We start from the raw sequence: 21,153 nt of genomic DNA on the forward strand, positions 1-21,153 counted from the left end.
TCAGAATATTGATCCCAAACTTTTCCCTTTGAAATTGCAGCAGACTACAACTGCAATAGCAAAGAAGATGGATCATTTATGGAAGGATGTTAACAAACTCCTATCAACAAAATGCTTCATGATGATAAAGTTATGCTACTCTTAGTGAGACTTGGTGATCTAGAAACCATCCATCACAAAGATTTCAGTTTGACATGATCAATGAAACAAATTTTAGCAGTGTGAGATGATAAAGAAACATTTACCTTTGTAAAGCCTAATATCAGATAAAATAAAGAAAAAAGGCAAAAAGAAAAAAAAAAAAAAACAAACAAACCGCATGTGCAATAGTAAGATTTGCCTTTTAAGGTAACTTGTGTTCTTTTCCTATGACGATAATTAGAAAAGAGATCTAGTCAGTTATCTTGCTATCACAAAATAGAAATACCAACATGCATCTTGTTCATATGAGAATAATATAGAGAAAAAAAACAATGAGTTAACATCTTAAGATACTTGAGAAACTGAACTGCAATTCTGTAGCAGGAACAGGAATGGTTTTGATATCAAACCTATATTAAAGTTACTGATTTCTTCATATTTTACTTTGTATAAATCTACTGTATACACAGACACAAACTTAAACAAAAACAAATGCATTTACTAAGATGGTAAACCATACATAAATTGTAGTATCCCTATGTCTAGATTGAGGGTTGTCTATGTGTAGTACACTAACACAACTCATGTCCATGTCGACAAAACATATTCAAAAAGGATTTTTTAACTCTTAAATCAGAATAATAGTATGTTACCTTATGTCAATAAACAAAGAAAATTATAGTTGGATTTCAACCTTCAACTAAGGACAATGTAAAATTGACCACCTTATTTTCTCCAATTCAGTATTCCATGGACAAACTCAAATTTCATGATCTGTATTAAAATAATAAGGTTTGTGGATGTGTAAGAATAAGGTCACCTATTCATACATGACAAGCACAATAATATAAAAATACAGAAAGGAAATAGTGAACCAAAAAAAAAAAAAAAGGAAGAAGGGACACATTAAATCTGCACCTAGAGACATGTGAAGATATGGCAGTTTGAAAAAACAAAATAAAAAAAATTGACTAATACATATCTTCATCTCATGATTCAAAAAGCAGCTCCTCAGTATAACTGGAACAAAAACTAGATGACTTCATTTTTTTCTTTTTCTTATTTATTATTATTATTATTATTTTATATAAACAATCAGAGCATCTATTAAAGAGCGCTAAAGCAGTCTTCAGAAAAATGAAACCATCCATAATTAAGACTATCTAAGAAATCCATGGTTAAGGCTGCAAAAAAGCCATCTGAAAATCATCTCAGTTTTCAGCAAGCCACAATCAAAATCAATGAGTATGGAACAGTTTAAATTCAAAAAGGTAATTTCACTTCAATGTTTCATTTGTATGAAAGAAATCCAAAGCAAGTGCATTTTAGAGGATGTCATAATCTCTAAGCAGAAGCCAAAGGACCAAAATCAAATCCAACCTGGCAACGAAACCTCCATCCACCTAGATTGCACACAGAAAATCCCCAAGAAGTGGTGCAGTAATGGTTTTTGTTGGTTTACTTAAACATTACAACCCCTTCTGATGACCCACAGCCATAGTCATGAATTCCAGTTGTTCCATCCACTTCCAGGTTTAAATATATATATTTCTGATAGGTAAAAAAGAAAGAAAGAAAAAAGAATGCATTAAAAAGCGCCAAAAAGAGTGCACCAAAGCACACAAAACGTATACAACTTCCATTTTTAAGAGTTGAGTAACTAACAATTCAAACACTAACCAAACATTTATTATTTACGATGGAAGATCCACAGTTGGAATAAAAGTGCCCACTGTTCAAAGTTGAAAACTGAGCATGCAACCAATTTTTGAAAGCTACATAGGAACTCGCAAGACAGAGTATAGTTTTCATCCCCACAAAAAGCCAAGATGGTGCTGATGGTGACAAGCTTAGGAATAAAACTGATATAAAAAACAAATTCAAAATTTAATTTGAAAAGAGAGATCTTGAATATGAACACTAAGCGTCAAAGACCTCTGCAAGTACCCAACTTTTTATGTAGGCAGCGTGCAAATAAAAAGTTGTGCCCAGGAAAAACTGAAACTACAGCATATTAAAAGTAGGTAATCAAACAACTTTGAAACTTGTTATATCACAATAGTATAGAGCATGATTTCTTCAAGGGAGCAAAGGAAAAAATGTCAGTTCAGATAATAAAAAAATGATCAAGATGCATTTTTCATTAGCAATCACTTAAATGGGGGCTCATCTCATGGGTGATTGATTGCAAATTGACAACTTCCCAAGCCTAGTCATAGTGCTTGTTTGAGAACTTAAACCATGCTTTGAGTTCAAGTTTCAGATGCAATCACTCCTTATCATGGGAAACAAAACGCTGGAAAGCCCATATCATTGGCAAATTGGCAAAGAATTTTGACAACAATTTGCAAAATTGGCAACTTGAGAGGGCCAAAACATCAAATGTTTGAAAAACAGAAGCATATGGTTCACAAAATCATGATCCTAGTAAACTTGGCAATAATTTAAGGACCAATTTCCAAAAAGATAATATGGTTTGTGCAGTGTGTGGTGGGGGCTGTAAGGGGCAAGAGCAAAACGATGCATGTTGTAGAAACAGGCATATACTGTCACAGTGGTACTTTTTATAAAAAAGTAGAAATATTAATTATAATAATACAGGCATTCTGCACAAAATTTAGGAATTATCCAGTATAATTTTGTTTATGGGTTAAACTAAGAAAGGAATCATCTATACCTCAGACACAAATGTCAGGTAAAATTGAGGACTCTGAGGAAACACAAAATTAGAATGTATCACATCCAATGAAGGGTACTGAGTCCCATATCGGCCCTCTGAAAATTCTAAGCCTGCTATCAAGTTTTGAAATCAATAATCAGAAAACTAGAAGGTTCTCAAAGCAATATCATTGACAAACTGGAGGAGTTTCATGCCTATATTTGAATGGTGCAAGCCTCAGAAGTCAGAAGAGAGAACAAGTGTGGTGTTCTGTTTTTTTTTTTTTTTTAAAGAAAATAAAAAGGGAAAGGAAGGGATACATAGATATTTGACTCAACCTATAGTAGCAAAGAAGGGGGAAATGGTTGTCCTGCTTCAATGTGGATCAAGCAACTTTAAAAAGACTGTTGATATCATCTAAAAAGGGTCTAAGGGGTTATTATAAGCTATATATGGTGATAACTAATAGAGTTCATGTAAGCTATCTCAGTAGCTAGTTTAAAAGAATTATCTAAATACATGACATGTTCAGAGCTAATTTGGCTATAATGAACAGAAAGTCATATAGCCCAATAAGATCTCTTCAAGTCATTGTTTCCTGTCCCCTAAAGAAAGTGAAATTTCATGTACTGCCATGTACATTAGCCACTCATTTCAAAGGAGCATCTTGGACTTTAGGACTAGCCGATTTGGGTTTCTTATGAGCAAGTAAGCATCTTTGCATGGATATAAATACCTACAGCAGATGCAGACCAGAATTTTGATAGATAATTGACTGCTCACTGAAATAGTATCTTCCCATACATATCCTGCCTTAATGAGAGAATTTGCAGTACTTTTAATCAAGACCCCACATATGATCCCAACTCTCTGATGGTTTTCCCAGTCAGATGACTTCCTCCCATAGACAAGAAAAAAAGGGATGATAGGCCTGTCAGGAATAGCTCTGTGTCTTTGGCTGCATCAAGAAATTGAAGTTGAAACCAAAGCTACTTCAAAGTGTAATATTGATATTCTAAAAGTTTTATTGAACATGATTGAATTTCCATACGAGTCAAAATAGAGCTTTTATGAAAAGCAACATTTCCTGGCTTTCATATTGAACTCTTTTTGAAGTCTTTTTTCAACAAAATTATTCAAATAGGTATTGGAGTTCTTGTTGAACTAAAGCAAAGTGCTTTGGCTTCGAAGAAGTCAATCCAAACAGGACCTATGTAGTTAACCAAAAGCACTTAAAAGCAAACTACGTTTAGTATGTGAATGAATTCTTTTGATTAGTATGTGAATGAATTCTCATAATAAGAATCTCATGTTGGACAAATTTTCATAGGAAAAAAAAAAGGATGTTTTCCTTTCAAAATCATGTTGTGCAGTGCATTTAGTGATGAATGGTAAAAAAAAGGGAAATTCAAGCACAGATAAGGAAGGCTTAGTAGGGTCCGTTTGTGACTTATGTTGGCAATAACAATTGAACACACTCATTAAACAACATGAACAAGCTTTTTTTCCTTAAATTTTAGAAATAGTAAGTCAAGTGGTCCTAGTAAGACAATAAGTAGCATGAAAAAACCTTCCTCTTTTCCCAATTTATCTTTATGCCAATAGTGCTTGAAGCCAAATGAAGGCTTTTAAAGTTACACAGAATAAAATTCCAATTTTTTACGACCATTTTATTGATGCTGTAAATTTTTTGTCTCATAATGGTAATGTCTCATCTTAAGCTTAACCTTAGAGTTTATGGATGATTTTGTTCTTCAAATCTTTATATGTCTAGATTGGTAGAAAAAGGCTTACCTCTTGTTAGGTGGTGAGATTGCTCTAATTCAATCTTCTTACACCCTCATGTTACCTACCTTTTGTCTTTTCCTTTAGAATCCTAATTAATGAAATTGTTAAAATTGAGAAGATCCAATGGGATTTTCTCTAGTGAGGGATAAGAACACTAATAAGGACCACTTGATTAGGTGCTCCTTTTAGATTAGTATTGGTATGGGATGAGGTGGAATGGAGGTTTCGTAGAAGATTGTCAATGTTAAAGAGACAATAGTTCTCTAAAGGGGGAAGACTCGTGTTGATTCAAAGCATTGTATCTGGTATGTTTATTTACTACGAGTGCATTTGGTAGTATTTCTATTTGAAATACTTTTAGTTGAAGTGCTTTCTCTATAAGTGTTTTTGAGAGAATCGCTTATCAAGTATTCTTCCATGAGCCACTATAAGTGATATTTAAAATTTTTAAAAGTACTTTCTAAATTTTCCCAAATACCTGATTTTTCTCCAAAAACACTTTTTTTATATTAGAAGTGTTTCCTAAAGCACTACTAGAGGACTCTACATGTCCTTATTTCCAATCCCCATATCGAGGCTTGAGAAGATTTAAAGTGATTTTCTATAGGAAGGTGAGACTTAAGAGAAAAGGCCACATCTAGTAAGTCTGCATGGATAGTGGTAAAGGGGGCTTGGGTATTAGAAGTCTCTCATCTCTTAATAAGGCCATCTTTGGAAAGTGGAATTGGAGATTTTCTTATGAAGGAGGAGAATTGTTTTGGAAACAAGTCATAGAGGAAAAGTATGGAAAGAAAAGTGGCTCGAATTTCTATGAGGTGAGAGATGGGTATGTGGTTAGAATATGGAAAGCTATCAAGAAGGTGTAAGACCTTTTTAATAGTAGGACTGCTTTTGAAGTAGGCAATGAAATGAGAATCAAGTTTTAAAAGGATGAGTGGTATAGGAAGGAGCCATTGCGTGTATAGTTTCTCTCTTTGTATGCTCTAACTTCGTCCAAAGATACTTGAATTATGGATTTACGAGATGAGATAGGTGCAAAGGATCATTGGAATCCGTGTTTCTCTAGACATTGAAAGGATTGAGAATTGGATATTGTTGATACTTTTTTCTTAAGATTACAATTTGCAAGATAACTTGATGAGGAGGGATGTTATTGTTAGGGGGATCTAGAAAGAGTTGAAGAATAAAGTTTTTTTTTGTCAAATTAATCTACTTTATATTGGAGATGGGGAAGACAATTTTTTGTTTAGGAAGCCAATTAGCAAAAAAATTTCACATTAGATTAGCTTCAAAGGAGAAGGTGACCATTGGTGAACACGTGACATTTAAGAATGAAGGGGAATCAATTGATTATAATCTTCTTCATTGTACTTTATGATAGTTTTTTATTTTTGATTTGGTGTAGCTTAGGTGCTCGTTTTCATGATTAAGGAAACTTTGTTAAGCTAGCATGACTCATTTGTAGGGAGAAAATGGAAGAAGGTTTGGAATGCTACTCCTTTATGCATTTTTTGGACATTGTGGAAGAAAAAAAATTGAAGAGCATTTGAAAATGAGGAGCACTCTAATCAAAAGTTGAAATGTTTGTTTCTAAGTAACTTGTTAGCTTAGGTTTGGATATACATTAAAAAAGGCTCAATGCCTTTAATTGATTTTGTAAACTGATTGAGATCATGTTGAGAGAAAGAGAGAGAGAGTTGTTTTTTGTGTTATATCTTTTGTAGCTTTACCAATTTGTGCCTATTATATTCGTCTTGCATACTTGGTGGACTAATTTTTTTTGTATATATAATTTTTATTACCCAAAAAAAACAAATATACTAGGTTTGCTCCAAAAATAGGATGCTAGGGGCAGGGCAAGTATCTTCAAAGGGGTTAGTTGGAATAAACCCCCCGTTTGTTAAATTTTTTGCCATGTGGGATGGCCTAGATGAGGTGGTATAGGTTGCATTTTGAGCTTTCACTAAAAATGTAACTCCCAACCATCTTTTTATGCCTAGGCTTCAAAAATAAAAAACCTCATCCAATTAAGATAGAATTTTTCACATCAACTTTCTTTTTCTTGCATAATGCAAAATACAACTCTTAGATATGTTTATAGGCGTTCACTAAAGAAATACAAGTTCCAACTACACTTTATTACTTATAAACAAAAATCCTCCCATTCATTGTCACTTTCAATATTACTCTCCATTGGCTAAGATAAAGAATGAATATGATAATGGGGTTCTTACAAAGTTACAAAGGTTTGAGTAAAGGCAGTTTCTATGATGATGAAAAAAAATTCACAATTACATCAAATTCACTACTTGATAATAGTGGAAGAGCTAGGTTGCATGAATTCTCTTGTACAAGTGCTCTACAGTAAAGGGACATTTGTTTTTCTTTTTTCAATTGGAGTCTAAATATGTTTGAATTTGTCTCAAATTAGAATAGAAATCATTGCAAATGTGTCATTAACTTTAAATTTCATATAAAAGGTAAAATCTTTTAATTATTGTATTCAAACAAATTATTTAAAAATAAGACTTGACTTAAATAAAATGATACTAAAACACCTTATGATTCAAACAAAAAAAGCAAACAAAGACTAAAGTCCTAAAATATATAAATACATATATGCATATACATACACACACACACACACACACACATACATATATATATATATATATATATATATACACGATAGATAGATAGATAGGTGGATAGATGGGAGATATGGGGTGGGGCAAGGTGTGTATGGTGCGCAAATTAAATTCTTCAATAGTGATAATGAAAGTGAAATAAGAGGGTTTTAGGTTTCAAAAGGTGTGTAGGAAGCTCTTTTCTTCAAAGGTTGGTTTTTTTAGGGTCCTACTTTTGGAGCAAACTTACTAATATTTCATCATATAACTCCCATGTTTGATCATAAAATCACTCATTATGTTGTGAGAAGCCCATGCCATCTCGCTCAATCAAGTCATTATTTGAAGAAAAGGTATCACATAAAATCATTTTCAAAACAAAGTAACTCCAAATAAATAGTTAGCAAAATAGAACTTTTAACAATCCACAATGTGACACCTGCAAAATTCTATCTCATTACCTAAAAAACAAAGGTCAATAAATGCCAAAAGTGTGTGAACATTGAACAATAAAGGCACCATATAACCATTCCTCAAGACTCCAAAAAGAACCCTCTCTCCTCAACTACCTTATTTGAGTATAGGAACAAACAAGCACAGCAAACCTCTTTTAATCAACCCCACATATTGAAAATGCCTAACTCATGTCCAAATTGTACAAGCATTGTCTGTAAAGTCATCCAATATATTTGACCATTCACATGGTAATTAATAGGCCTTGAAATACTCTATTAAAGATTCTAAAATAAACTTTTAAGTAGTTCTTGTAAACTTGCAAGAATTTTGTCTTCCATTTTCTAAATAAAATAACATTAAATTAAGTAATGTGGAAGACTTTACATTAAAGTATCCAACACTGCCTAGGGAGCAATTGAAGGAAAAAACTAAACACTAAAGTTTAAAGTTTACAAATTAATGTGCTTCCATTACCTTTTCTTTAATAGTTAATTTTTCTCCGCCTTTAATTTTTTCACATAAAATCAAAAGCAAACTTCTATCTGCATCTCAATCATCATCACTTAAATCAAGCCTAAACAACAACAGTATACACCATGGATGATTATTTTTTGTGTGCTTCTATCATATTACAAGAACCAAAAGCACACCATAAATTAGATTGCCTTCAAATTCTGGAAGGCTGCCCCCCTAATAGTACATGTTTTCCTCTATCCTTGAAGCATCCAACCAGGAATTAACCACTAAAATTCAGTAGTTAGTAGTTCCTGCTGATTTGCTCTCAAATGATAGAGGTAAAAAAAAAAAGTGTCCAGGAATTAATATGACGAAATGCATGTAAATTTAAAATTAAAAATGATAATTAAACCATCACTTATCACTTCTGACACAGTACACATCTCAATTAAAATGATAGAAACCAGTACCACCAACTTAAATAGGTTACAATGATGGCAGCAGTGACGCCATCATGTATTAAAGCAAGCAATACTTCACGCTAACCGAAAAGGAATAATAATAGCAATAATAAACAAAACATCATAATCCTTTAAATAGGTAAATCCTCACCTCACAGGCCTACGCGTCTCCAGATTGAATCAAATCTGTTCTTTATCCAACTCATATCTATAAACACTACAAAACGAAAGGAAAATAATATAAGGAAGACTATGCGAAATGCCAAAAAATGGATTAGAACTCTACAACCAAAGGCGGCAGTATCATCATCATGATCGACAAGAGCAACAGTGGAAATGCAGCATAACCGGTTGTTTGGTTACAGAGAAGACAAAAGGAAAATAAAAAGAAAACTTGGATGTGATATGCACGCTATAAGATCTGTAGATTTCTTTTCCTTTACTTTTCCTACAATTTCTCGGCAAACAGGCAGAACATTAGAGGTGGTCTCCGATCGGAAAATTTCCTTTTGCAACATCAAGATTCAAAAGTGCTGAATGCAAACGAAATCGAAACTTCATAACGCAAAAAACAAAACAAAAAAAGACAAAAAGATTACATACAACGAAGGAAACAACATTAAGGAAGAAGCCGCAGAGCACTAGATGAATTTATATAAGCGTATTCACGGGCAACAGTGAAAGAATTGCAGAAGCAAAAGAATTGCAGAAAAAATAGAGAACGACGGAGAAATGATGAACAGAGAGATGTGCTTCATGAAGGGAGACAAGCGGTTTATACCTGGAAATGAATGGACGTTGAGAGGGAAAGAGGAGAGAGAGAGAGGGAGGATGTTATGAAAATATCTGGAACAGGGGTTTATTTTAATAATGAAATGCAGACTGGAGTGGGGGGTGGATGCCCCCACTTGATCTGCAACGTAGTCACTCCCTGCTTTTCTTTATCATTTAAAATTTCTAGGGTTTCGGATTCCCCGAAAGGGCTTTTTCACAGGTTTGGTAACAGCTGCAACTCCACCTTAGCCAGCAGGACATAAGTTAAGATTTAAGATTGAGTCGGCTTCCTGCTTTTGACTCGGCTTTTTGGCTCAAAATAGACCATGTTTGGTTACTGGGATGAAGCTATGAATCATCTCTCTTTTCAATGTCCAATTCTTGGATCATTTGAGAAGTTCCAGGGAGGGGATAACTAAGGGAGCATGAGAAGTATGATTCTGTCCCGGGTCAACTTTAGCTGAGGTCACTTTTTTTTCACTATAAATTTCACCTTTGTTGTTGCTCCTTCTAAACAGTCAAATGTCACCTTTGTTATCGTTCCTTCTAAAGAGTCGTACACACATAATTATAGGCTCTACAAGTTCAATGTGCCTAATATTGAAGCCAATCGATTTAACACTTTTTAAAATTATTCAAGCACATTTCCAAAAGCCAAAAAACTTATTAGGCCAAGAAAGGAAATTAATTGCTTGCCGGTTGCCTGCCACTACGGATGGTGGGGTGGGTGGTGAAGCAGTACAAATAAACAGATCGGACTGACTTTTAGAACCGATCATGGATGGTACTCCAATCCCCGCATCCAACCACCACCGTTTGGCTTTTATATCAATCTGCCAAGCCGCCTAAGCTCCACTGCCCCCAATTCCACGCCGATTCAAAAGAGTGTATTCCCGCGAGTAGGCAAACCAACCAGTGCACGTGTCGAAACTGGAAACAAACGGGCGTAAAACTCCCTAGGTCGTACGGTAAGAACTGGTGACGTGGTCCCCTTAACAAATGGGAATCGAACACGTAATGAATCCGCTACGATCACATTGATATCAGGTCCTAATAATGTGGTTCCAGGTGAACTGAAATTGAACACGTAGCTGATGCTCTGTCCTTAAGTTTATCTCTTTTTAAATCCGTAAGATCTCTTTTTCTATTAGACTTTTGTGGCATCCAGAGAACTCGTTATACTAAAAAAAGGAATTATAATTTCAGAAAGTGTAAATCACCTATCTTCTATAGCCACGTGTCAGCTTTGGAGTTTGGCCTTGTTGTACATTCGTAACTCTTAATTAAAAAATGGTGCAAGGGGGAGATATTACGAACTCTCGACACTCGGATAGCCAAGATATTTTCTAGGGTCACAAGAAAAAGTAATGTTTTTTTAACAGAAGTGGTATATTTGACAGATAAATATCACGTGCGAATATACTCCAGACGGTGTCAAGTGGCGACCGTTGGAGGGTTTTTTTCTCGGCTAAAGGAGGCGGCAGTCACCCGAAAGATGTCCCCAAGGGGCAAAGCCTTTATCACAGCACATCTCAGGTAGTGGACACCCAGTTCAATGTGTATATATCGTCTGTGCTTGCTTCCTGCTGTTTCTTTCATACCTAGCCCTGTAAGACGTGGAACCTCCGTCTTCTTGCAGCCTCTTGCAGCGAAAAGGAAGGAACTCCACTGTGCCTGGGTTTGAATTTTTCCATTTAGCTCACTTTTCTCCTCTTGGAGCTAAAAGGCCATGCCAGTGAACGTCCTCCGTTTCATTCTTCAAAACATTGTCATTGTACTTTCTTTGTTCAATACCTGGATTGGGTGCTCTATTGTTTTCTCCATTTCCTCCTACAGTCCTACTTTCTCCGTTTTCCTGTACCAAAACGTCATCGTTATATTTCACCGTATCCCCCTTCTCCGAGGAAGGGATATACTCACTGTTGATAGAAGCACCGTACCGAACATTGTTGAAATCGATAAGAATAGGGTTTCAGTGAAGTGGTAGAACTGTTGAATTGTTGAAATCGATCCTACACAAATATTTTAAATTATACTGCCAAACAGGCTCCTAGTTTTGCAGAACTGTTGCACGTTTGTGTAGGATCGAAGCTATTGGAACTTGGAGAGGTGAAGGTTTTGTGAGTATGATAAGATTCTCCCAATCCAATTCAAGGACTGTACTCTTCAACAAAACTGTTGTGTTTACTTTAAAATTTGAATTGCGTGAAATGCAGGCTGGATAGAAAAATCATATCGGATTCTTGGAATGGGTTGATCCATGGGTATATATGGTGGTGAATGAGAACTTGGAGAAACGCATCAATACGGAATGAGGCTGGATGGCATTACTTTTGGTCCTTTGATGTCTAGATTTCTATAAATGGAGTCCAGTACTGAGAAAAAACCTGGATTGAAGACAATAGTCAGCCGAGAGAACTTGCTGGTTCGTCCCCGCTTCTTGAAAAACAATATGGTTTAACATTCTTCGCCGCCATGTCCTCTGCAAACCGACATCATTTGGACTTTCTGCGTTTGTTAGATTCAACTGCTCCAGATCCTAAATGCAACAAAAATAAAAGCAAAACCAAAATTGTACACTTTGGACTTTCAATCCCTCCATTTCATCTTCAGCAAAAGACCCCTTTGCCCATTCCAATTTTCATAATCTTTGCGCTAATCATCTCAGTTGTCTCAATTTGTTGCATTTAAAAAACAATTTCTGGTACGGTAACACAATTCACAACAAAAGGGATAAAAATGTGGTAAAAGTCATTAAAAGAGGATGCATATTCCAAGTCAGTTTGAACATTGGAACTTCACATACCGTACTTGTTCAATCCTTTGAAATTAAATCATAGGGCACTGCACAAAAGAAGCGGCTGTAAGCGATGTTTATTAGGCCCTTCTCTGAGGCTGCTGAAAACAAAACCCTAGCCGGTTCGGCCCAGCCCATTAACAGGGCCAATTAGATTCCCACCGCCTATATGGCTATATTACGCCTCAGGCCCTGAACCCCGAGTCTACAAAAAAACAAGAAGACAGGAAAGGGATAAGAAGGGTTTCGTTCGTCTCTGGTTTCACTCTTCTCACTTCTCAGAACGCTTAACACAGTAAGCACTCTTTCCCTGCTTTTCTCTCTCTGGATTCAGTTTTTATGTACAGAGTCCATTCAAGTATCTGTTACTTTGTTTCAATCAACACTTTCTCATGAATTTCTGAGTTCAGTTTGACCTCTGTTATAATACGAGTAGGATTGACTATGGATTTGATAGTACCCGTGAGCCAAACCCATGAGGGGCTTTACTCATTGCAGCATGTTCATAGGGAGAGCACTACAAAAACCGGTTTGGGGACGAGGGCTAGGTTTCGCTCAAACCTTGTTTTAGGGTACAAAGCTCGCTTTCTTGCTTTATGTGATGGTACTAGCAATGAGTGTAAAAAAATCGGGGGGTCTCGAAACCAGAGGCGAAACCAAGTTTTTGCTGCCCTGAGAGCTGATACATTTAGTTCCAATGGCAAATTGCCATATGCTGAGAAAAGCCAGCATGTTCATTTGAGTGGTGGAAATTACACATCAAATTCCTCAAGCAGTATTGAGGAACATGAGAGTAATAATCATCTTCGTCGATTGGTTAGAAATGGGGAATTGGAGGATGGGTTTAAATTTCTTGAGAGTATGGTTTATCGGGGTGATATTCCTGATATTATACCGTGCACAAGTTTGATTAGAGGGTTTTGTCGTATTGGTAAGACCAAGAAGGCCACTTGGGTTATGGAAATTCTGGAACAGTCAGGGGCGGTTCCTGATGTTATAACTTACAATGTTTTGATTAGTGGGTATTGCAAGTCAGGGGAGATCGATAATGCTCTACAGGTGCTCGACCGAATGAATGTTGCTCCCGATGTTGTTACATATAATACCATTTTGCGTACTTTGTGTGATAGTGGCAAATTAAAGCAAGCAATGGAAGTTCTTGATCGGCAATTGCAAAAAGAGTGTTATCCTGATGTGATAACATACACCATTTTGATTGAAGCAACTTGCAAGGAAAGCGGTGTTGGGCAGGCAATGAAGCTCTTAGATGAGATGAGGAATAAAGGTAGTAAGCCTGATGTTGTCACTTATAATGTTCTTATTAATGGGATTTGCAAGGAAGGGAGGTTGGATGAAGCAATCAAATTCTTGAATAATATGCCATCGTATGGTTGCCAACCTAATGTGATTACCCATAATATCATTTTGCGGAGTATGTGTAGTACGGGAAGGTGGATGGATGCCGAGAAACTCTTAGCTGACATGCTTCGAAAAGGATGTTCCCCTAGTGTTGTCACCTTCAATATCTTGATTAACTTCTTGTGTCGGCAGGGACTATTGGGCAGGGCAATTGACGTTTTGGAGAAAATGCCTATGCATGGATGCACTCCTAATTCATTGAGCTATAATCCATTGCTTCATGGGTTTTGCAAAGAAAAGAAGATGGATAGAGCAATTGAATATCTGGACATAATGGTGTCTCGGGGGTGTTATCCAGATATTGTGACCTATAATACTTTGCTCACTGCTTTATGCAAAGATGGGAAGGTTGATGTTGCAGTTGAGATTCTTAATCAGTTAAGTAGCAAAGGTTGTTCTCCTGTTTTAATAACTTATAATACAGTTATTGATGGGCTTTCAAAGGTGGGGAAAACAGAACGAGCCATAAAGTTGTTGGATGAGATGCGGAGGAAGGGTCTCAAACCTGATATAATTACCTACTCTTCGCTTGTCTCAGGGCTTAGTAGAGAAGGAAAGGTTGATGAAGCCATTAAATTTTTTCATGACTTGGAAGGATTAGGTATCAGGCCCAACGCAATCACCTATAATTCTATCATGTTGGGACTGTGCAAGTCTCGGCAAACCGATCGGGCCATTGACTTCTTGGCTTATATGATATCCAAGCGATGTAAACCCACTGAAGCTACATACACCATTCTCATTGAAGGTATTGCATATGAAGGTTTAGCCAAGGAAGCTCTGGACTTGTTGAATGAGCTGTGCTCCAGGGGACTTGTGAAGAAAAGCTCAGCAGAACAGGTGGCAGTCAAAATGTAACCTGGAGTACATGCCAGCTTTTACTCTTGGACGAGTAGTCTCTGGTAAATTATGCCCTTGGATTTGGCTTGTCTTGATTTCTTTCCCAATCATTTCCTAGATGTCGGATTATTATTATTTTTAATTTTCTTTTTGCAGCAAGCAAGATCCAAGGTTAATTTTGTTAGATAACAACCCACATAATGTAGCCTTTTCCTTACTATGTTTGGTTTCAGGTTATATTTGGTACACTCGTGAATTTTTTTTTACTTGGTTGTCTCGCTTTAATCTACATACGGATACCCATTCGTACTTGCCTTGTTCTATTACCTTGCAGTCAGTGTGATGGTTATTTCCTTTACCACAACAAAATTTCATAGGGCAATGGTTGCTGAAATGGTTTTTTGTCTCACATTGTAACGACTTATATTTCAATTAAAAAAAAAAAAGAGGAAAAAGAACCTATATTGCCTCCTCTTTCTCTTTTTAAGGGAAGTGCTTCATTAGTTTACCTTAAGCCACCATACAATTAAGGGTTTGACCATGATTTTGAATGATATCATATACTGAGGGATCCATTCCTTTGTTACATAGTATTGAACTAATGTTGCGTGGCAGTGTTAGGCAAAATTGTTAGCATTTTGACAAAAAAAAGTGGGGTGATTCAGAGAAATTTCAAAGGCAGATTGTCATACCAGATGGACGATTTGGCTTTGCCTCTAGAATTTGTTTATGATTGAACCGACCAATTGGTGCCATATAGCTGAGTGTTAGATGGGGCTCATGCCGCCTACCGTTCAAACAGATTATTCTGGTGATACCATCATACGGGCCAATGTTGTTTAGCGAGAAATTTCAGGCTGCTGAGTTCTACTTGTATAACAAATTGCCTTCTATCTTGCCTTTTCAGTTTGTCATTTCAACACGAAACATTGTTTGTCACCTATATTGGACTATAAAGTTATGGGTTTATCAATTGGCCATTCAGGCTTATAAACAGGCTGACAGTTCTCAATCAGATTGCTTGTGCCTGTGCCAATTGCCAATTGCCAATTGCCAAATGACGACCATTCACTAAAAGATCTGGCTGCCAAAGGAAAAGCGTCCATCTCTACTGCTTCACTCTATAACTCGTTTTAATGGGTTAAATACCAAAAGAATTTGAGCGTGCTAAGTTTGACTCTGCCTTTTCAAATAAACAGTCTGATTCCATCAGCATCATCAATCATTTTTCCCTTCGGCCTTCCCATCACCATAGATCGAGTCAACGTGGAGTTCCACATCTACCTTCTTCCCCAATGGCCGTGTATTCTGCGGTTGTATATGGTCCATTGCGGAGGAAATGTTATTCGTGGGTACAACCTCCTATGGGCATCCAGATGGACTGATGATCCTCTACAGTCCTCTTGAAATTGCGCCACTTGCCAAAATTGGTAGATGAAGGGTCGGGTGTAATATGGACCATACTATCCTCCCGTTATCCCAAAAAAAAAAAAAAAGTGGAAGGAAAAACAAAAACTACATCAAAGAAAAAGGAGGAAAAAGAACCCCGAGTCAGACAAACCCAACGGCGACTGAAATCAATGTAGAATAAAGTGACAAGTGCCCGCCTCAAGTGATGAGCCAGATGAATCACACATCTTTGAACACCCACAACCAAACGTGCATTGAGATCACTTGTTCTATCCATACAAGCAATTGGATGGTACCAATAATACATCATCACAGTTCTACTCTTCATATAAACTGCCAAAATTCCAGCGCCTACTCACAACAAATCCGTCTCTTTCCCTCTCTACAAGCTTTAGGCTCATCCTAGAGAATCAACCAAACCAAACCCCAATAAGTTTTTCGTTTCCATTTTTCTTCTTTTTATTTTTCCTGAATGTTAAATTCAAGAGCATTTTTAAAACTTCTTAACTACATGCTTTCCATCCACCACCGCCCTGCCATGTGTTTTTCTTACATAATCTACATCTTTTCTTTATTACACAATGCATAATCATTGTCACCTTACATAAAAATAAATTATCATTTTCCCTACCAAGGCATGCTTCATGAGTCATGACCATCCCCACATATACCTTCACGGCATCAGTATAAGTTTCTAAATTTTGTTGTAATATTTTTGTTAGTGGAACACTCTACTACATATAAATTTAACTTCTTGTGCTAATGGAAATTCTTATATAATTTCTTGTAGTAGTCAAAGATGTCATTTGTTGGTATAGTAATACAAAGAAGAAAATTACACAAAAGACATACATGGCCATGGCCCGGGTTTGAATGTGGTTTGACTTCTTATATTCATTTTTAAGTATTAATATCATAAAGAATATTATAAAAAGAATATAGTATCTTCTATTTTTTCTCACATCTTTATCTATTTAGTTAAACTTCACATGCTTATCTCTATTTCATAATTTTTTTCTTTTACACTACCTCAAATATTTCAACATATTCTTAATAACTTTCCCATCCTATAATATATCTATTTTTATTATCTTCTGCCATGGGTGAATTTTCATATTATTTCAATAACAACAATTTTTACAAATTATATGGTAATCTCTAAATTAGTTCAAAATATAATTAGTACTATTTCTCTTGTCATCCTTTATATGTCCCAATGAAGCCAGTTGAATGACAATCGTATCATACTATAATGCACTCTGAAGTCTGAAGATTCCCTTGGCAAATCACAATTAAGCCAAAACGACAAAGCTGAATTCATTCCCTCATCCCGGAGGCTCCTGTTCTTTCTTCTTTTTTTTTTTGCCCCCTTCTTTTCTTTTGTACGTATACTATGGTATCTTTTCTACCACACACTCAAAATCCTTAACGAGAGAGAGGGAGAGAGACCTCAGAAATATTTCTTCATCTATCAGGTATTGTCATATTGATGGATCCCAAAAAACCAGGTGATGAAGAAGAAGTGGGGTTGCTATCGTGCTGGGGTAATCTTAAGCTGAAGTTTCCATGGAGCAAAGGAAGAAGAAACACTCAGACAAGGCACAGACGTGTAGGTTGGAAAATAATGGAAGCTTTCAAGCCCAAAAGACCCAAACCGTTTAGTAGTTTCAGGTACGACCCTTTAAGCTATGCTCAAAACTTTGATGATGGCTGTTGGGATGAGGATTGTGAGGGTTCTTCCAATCGCGGCTTCTCTGCTAGATTTGCTGTCCCTTCTTTGTCAAAACCTCTTGGAGATTAATGGTTAATATATTCTGTTTTAAAGATCTTATTGGGAATCTTGTAAACTTGTTACGTTGTGGGAAATACGTATACGTGTTGAATGGATTTATATTTCTATATTCTCACATGCCATTCTCAGATAAGTTCTAATCATGAGGAATTCCTTTGCTACTTTATATTATTTTAAAGAAAAGAAAAAGAAAATCTTTTATATTTGTGCCAGTATTGGGTATCTTTAGCCTGTTCGAGTTCTTGGTTTCACGTCCAAAAATATCAAGGATTGTGAGTTCATAATTCTTTTAAGTCATAATTTTATTCGAAATTAAGCTGATCACTTATAGCGTTCAGTTTCCTTTTTCTTCTCCATATCCATGCTTCATAGTAAACCTATATATGTGTGCTTGCTATGAGCTCGAGACCCTAAAAAGGTGGGATTCTCAAAGCTTCATTATTGATCACAGAAGTAAAGAGAAGCGTAGGTTTTAGGCTGAGAGGGAGAGATAGAGAGAGAGAGAGAGAGAGAGAGGGAGGGAGAGAGAAAACCCAAGCTCTAACTTGAAAAAGATAGAATTGTGATAGGTATAGGCAGCTGTCTGAACTCTGAAGCGTACCTCGCTGCATTTTCTAAGATACTGGTTGGTCATGTGGACAAAGCAGTACTCTATTAAAGACGTGCAGTTGCGGGTTTCTGGTTCTTGTTTGGTGTAGGGTGAATCCATTTGATTATTGCTCTGCAAAAGCTGTTGTACGTATCTAGTTTATGTTCCCTGACGTCTCAATATATCACTTCTCGTTCCCCACTCATGCCTTAGAAAACTTACTAGATTATTTTAAGTTATGATTAAACTATTATTAACACCGAAATTATAATTTAATATTGCTTTCAAAGTTATAAGGTTGTACTTGATTCGTCAAATAAATTTGAAGCATGTGACAAAGTATTTTTATTTGAAGTGTTTGTAACGTAAGCATCCTTCCTACCATATAACAATTTTCGATCTTTTAAATTTTGTCAAATATATATATTTTTTTTAAAATCTATATTTTATACTAAAATATATTAAAAATATTATCAAATATATTTTTAGAATATATTATTAATATTTTTATTTAAAGTATTTTTAATAAAAATATTCTTTATAAATGTTTTAAAAAAAATCATTTATCAAATACTTCTTTAGAAAACACAAAAAAATAAATTTTCAATTTTTTAAATATGCTTTGTAAATTTGTTAAAAGTTTCATTTTTTTTAAGAACATTTTTATACTAAAAATGTTTTCTAAAGCCATTTTTAAACAAACTTTTAGAATCACTAAATTAGTGAATTACTTTGAGAGTACTTTTAAGGGTGTTTCCATTGCAAATGTTTTTAGTTGAGGTGATTTTTCTTTTTTCTTTTTTTATATATAAATTTCTTTTCAAAGTGTTTTAGGAAGAATTATTTATCAATTGCTTTTCTATAGCTCATGGGTGATTTTTCAAATTTTATAAATATTTTTTGAATTTGATCAAATACTTAAAAACTAATTTAAATTTGGGTCTAAACTACTAAATTGATCAAATTACTTAATTAATAAACGTGTTTATCTAAATAAGAAATGTATAAGGAATTAAAAAAAATTTAAGATGTAAATAAATTATTTATTTCCGGGGCCTACTTTAAGTCATTTAATTTTAAATTATAATATTAAATTATTTTATCAAATATATTCAACATACTTAATAATTTAAATTAAATTATTAAATTAATTCATCAAACACCTTCTAACCGTAATAATTTAAATTAAATTATTAAAATAATTTAAATTAAATTATTAAAATAATTTATCAAACACCTTCTAAAAATATCAACATACCTTACCTTAAGTTAAACACTGATGTCAATGATTATTAATCCAGTATCTGGGCCCAGGCTTCAACTCTTTGATGAGCTAAACCCTCATTATGTTTGTTGAAAGCCACTACCTCACAGTGGGCCATCTTTAGTGGCATGCCATAAGGCCCACCTATGGCACATGTCTTTAATTAATTGGGAAGAGTTTGTAAAACACTTTATTTTTCCTCTCACTTTCGATGTGGGATAAGGTAAAAGGATTTAAAAGTAAAAATCAACTTTATTTATGACGTTATTGATTCTACTGCAATTCAATCACTGGTTCGACTAGTAAATCATGAATCGGTAACTTTTTCGATTCAATATCCAATCCGATTCCAAAAATATTGGTTAAAAGAGTATTGTACATCTAATAACTTTCTTTTTACATGAATTTTTTGGAGGTAACTTTTCCCCACAAGATTAAGCTGCAGGGAAATGGGTCCAATCTCTACCACATTATTATTCCAACTATATGGAGTAGTCAGTTCCATGTTTTTTTTCAATTTTAAACTAAAACATTGGCTGACTCAAATGGCAAAAGTACTGAAGCAAGAATTTTACATTTTACTTGTTGATGACCACGTGAATTGATAACCCCAATCTTCATCTACCACCGCTATGACTACCATCATCGCCCATAGAAATTTTGGAAGCATAACTTTCCAAAAGGTAGGTCAATACGTTGGCATGGCATGAACCAGCATTGGCTTGGGCGCATATCAGGAATAGGTTACTTAAGTATGTAATAATGCTATTGATCCTTAAGAAAATGATGGTTGAAAAATAATCCTAGGATGGGTGTAGCCTGTAAGGACCCCTCCCCTTAATAACACGTGACATACATCCCCTGATGACACGTGGCATACATCCCTTTATGACACATGGCACACAGTCTTATCTGGATTTAACCCATCCGGATCTTCCCAAGAGTACACGTGGCGCGCTTCTCCTATCCGGACCCCTAAGGGAGAGGCACACGACACTCGCAAGCCTCACATCCGAACAACCCCATATCACATTCGGATGACCGACATATCTTATCCGGATATGTTTTGTCCGGATCATTGACTTAAAGTAAGCAAGTCTTGCACGTCATCACAACAGTCTGTCATGGCCCACATTCCGCCACCTGTAGAGTGAAAAGACAGGAATGAGGTGACGGCAAGTCACTTCCCTCGATCTCTGACAGTCGCGGCGCCTCCCACAATCTCTGTCAGCCACCCGTAGGGTGATGATGGCCCTGCCACCACCTAGTGGCATCATGACAAGCCAAAATATCTCCCTACCATTAAAGAGGGAAATAAAGATTCTGACACTATATATATATATATGAATCTTCGCACAAGGAGGAAGGTAAGCTTGCGATACCTAATAAAAGGCCAACTGATTTATCTCTCTTTCCATGGCTGACAAAACCATCGGAGGGTGCGTCCGGACACCTTGTCCGGGCGCCTTTTGCAGGGACGATTGAATCAAGAATCTATATTGGTTGAGATCGTGCGTTCATCCATTTGGCAACTACGTGGATCACCAGGGACGCGAGGCCTCAACATAGCCCATTATAAGCCTCGAGATGAGTTAAAGACTAAAGGCAAGTTGTGTGGGATGGGTAATGCCCCATGCCATTAAATCCAAAGATAAATGTGATATTAAATTATATAAAAAA

At 35.7% G+C, this 21,153-nt stretch overlaps 2 protein-coding genes and 1 long non-coding RNA gene across 11 annotated transcripts in view; 2 read left to right on the forward strand and 1 right to left on the reverse strand.

Annotated features, from left to right (window-relative positions):
• LOC117907141 (MADS-box transcription factor 23-like) overlaps positions 1-349 on the forward strand; it is a 25,399-nt gene extending 25,050 nt beyond the window's left edge. For 4 of the 5 annotated variants that reach the window (XM_034820550.1, XM_034820552.1, XM_034820553.1 and 1 more), the window contains exon 9: positions 41-349. In XM_034820550.1, the coding sequence (XP_034676441.1) occupies positions 41-59 (19 nt within the window). In that variant the 3' untranslated portion in view covers positions 60-349. The remainder of the gene's footprint in view (positions 1-40) is intronic. The other variant, XM_034820551.1, reaches the window with a different exon arrangement.
• LOC117907142 overlaps positions 1-9,739 on the reverse strand; it is a 22,137-nt gene extending 12,398 nt beyond the window's left edge. For 2 of the 5 annotated variants that reach the window (XR_004649949.1, XR_004649948.1), the window contains exons 1-3: positions 9,370-9,725; positions 8,740-8,805; positions 1,522-1,692 (exon numbers count right to left, since the gene is read on the reverse strand). This is a non-coding gene — a long non-coding RNA (uncharacterized LOC117907142). The other 3 variants (XR_004649951.1, XR_004649950.1, XR_004649952.1) reach the window with 3 other exon arrangements.
• A 2,614-nt stretch (positions 9,740-12,353) lies between these two features.
• LOC117907274 (pentatricopeptide repeat-containing protein At1g09900) lies at positions 12,354-14,741 on the forward strand. The gene is made up of 2 exons (XM_034820767.1): positions 12,354-14,480; positions 14,575-14,741. Exon 1 carries the CDS (start codon positions 12,604-12,606, stop codon positions 14,434-14,436), a length of 1,833 nt encoding a protein of 610 aa, XP_034676658.1. The 5' UTR covers positions 12,354-12,603; the 3' UTR covers positions 14,437-14,480; positions 14,575-14,741.
• The last annotated feature ends 6,412 nt before the right edge of the window (positions 14,742-21,153 follow it).

Source organism: Vitis riparia, chromosome 18 (genome assembly GCF_004353265.1).
Source record: "Vitis riparia cultivar Riparia Gloire de Montpellier isolate 1030 chromosome 18, EGFV_Vit.rip_1.0, whole genome shotgun sequence".
Lineage (NCBI taxonomy): Eukaryota > Viridiplantae > Streptophyta > Magnoliopsida > Vitales > Vitaceae > Vitis > Vitis riparia.

What these genes read in the sequence shown, in the direction of transcription:
- LOC117907274 (XM_034820767.1), top strand. Translation starts at nt 12,604, where the DNA reads ATGGATTTGATAGTACCCGTGAGCCAAACCCATGAGGGGCTTTACTCA.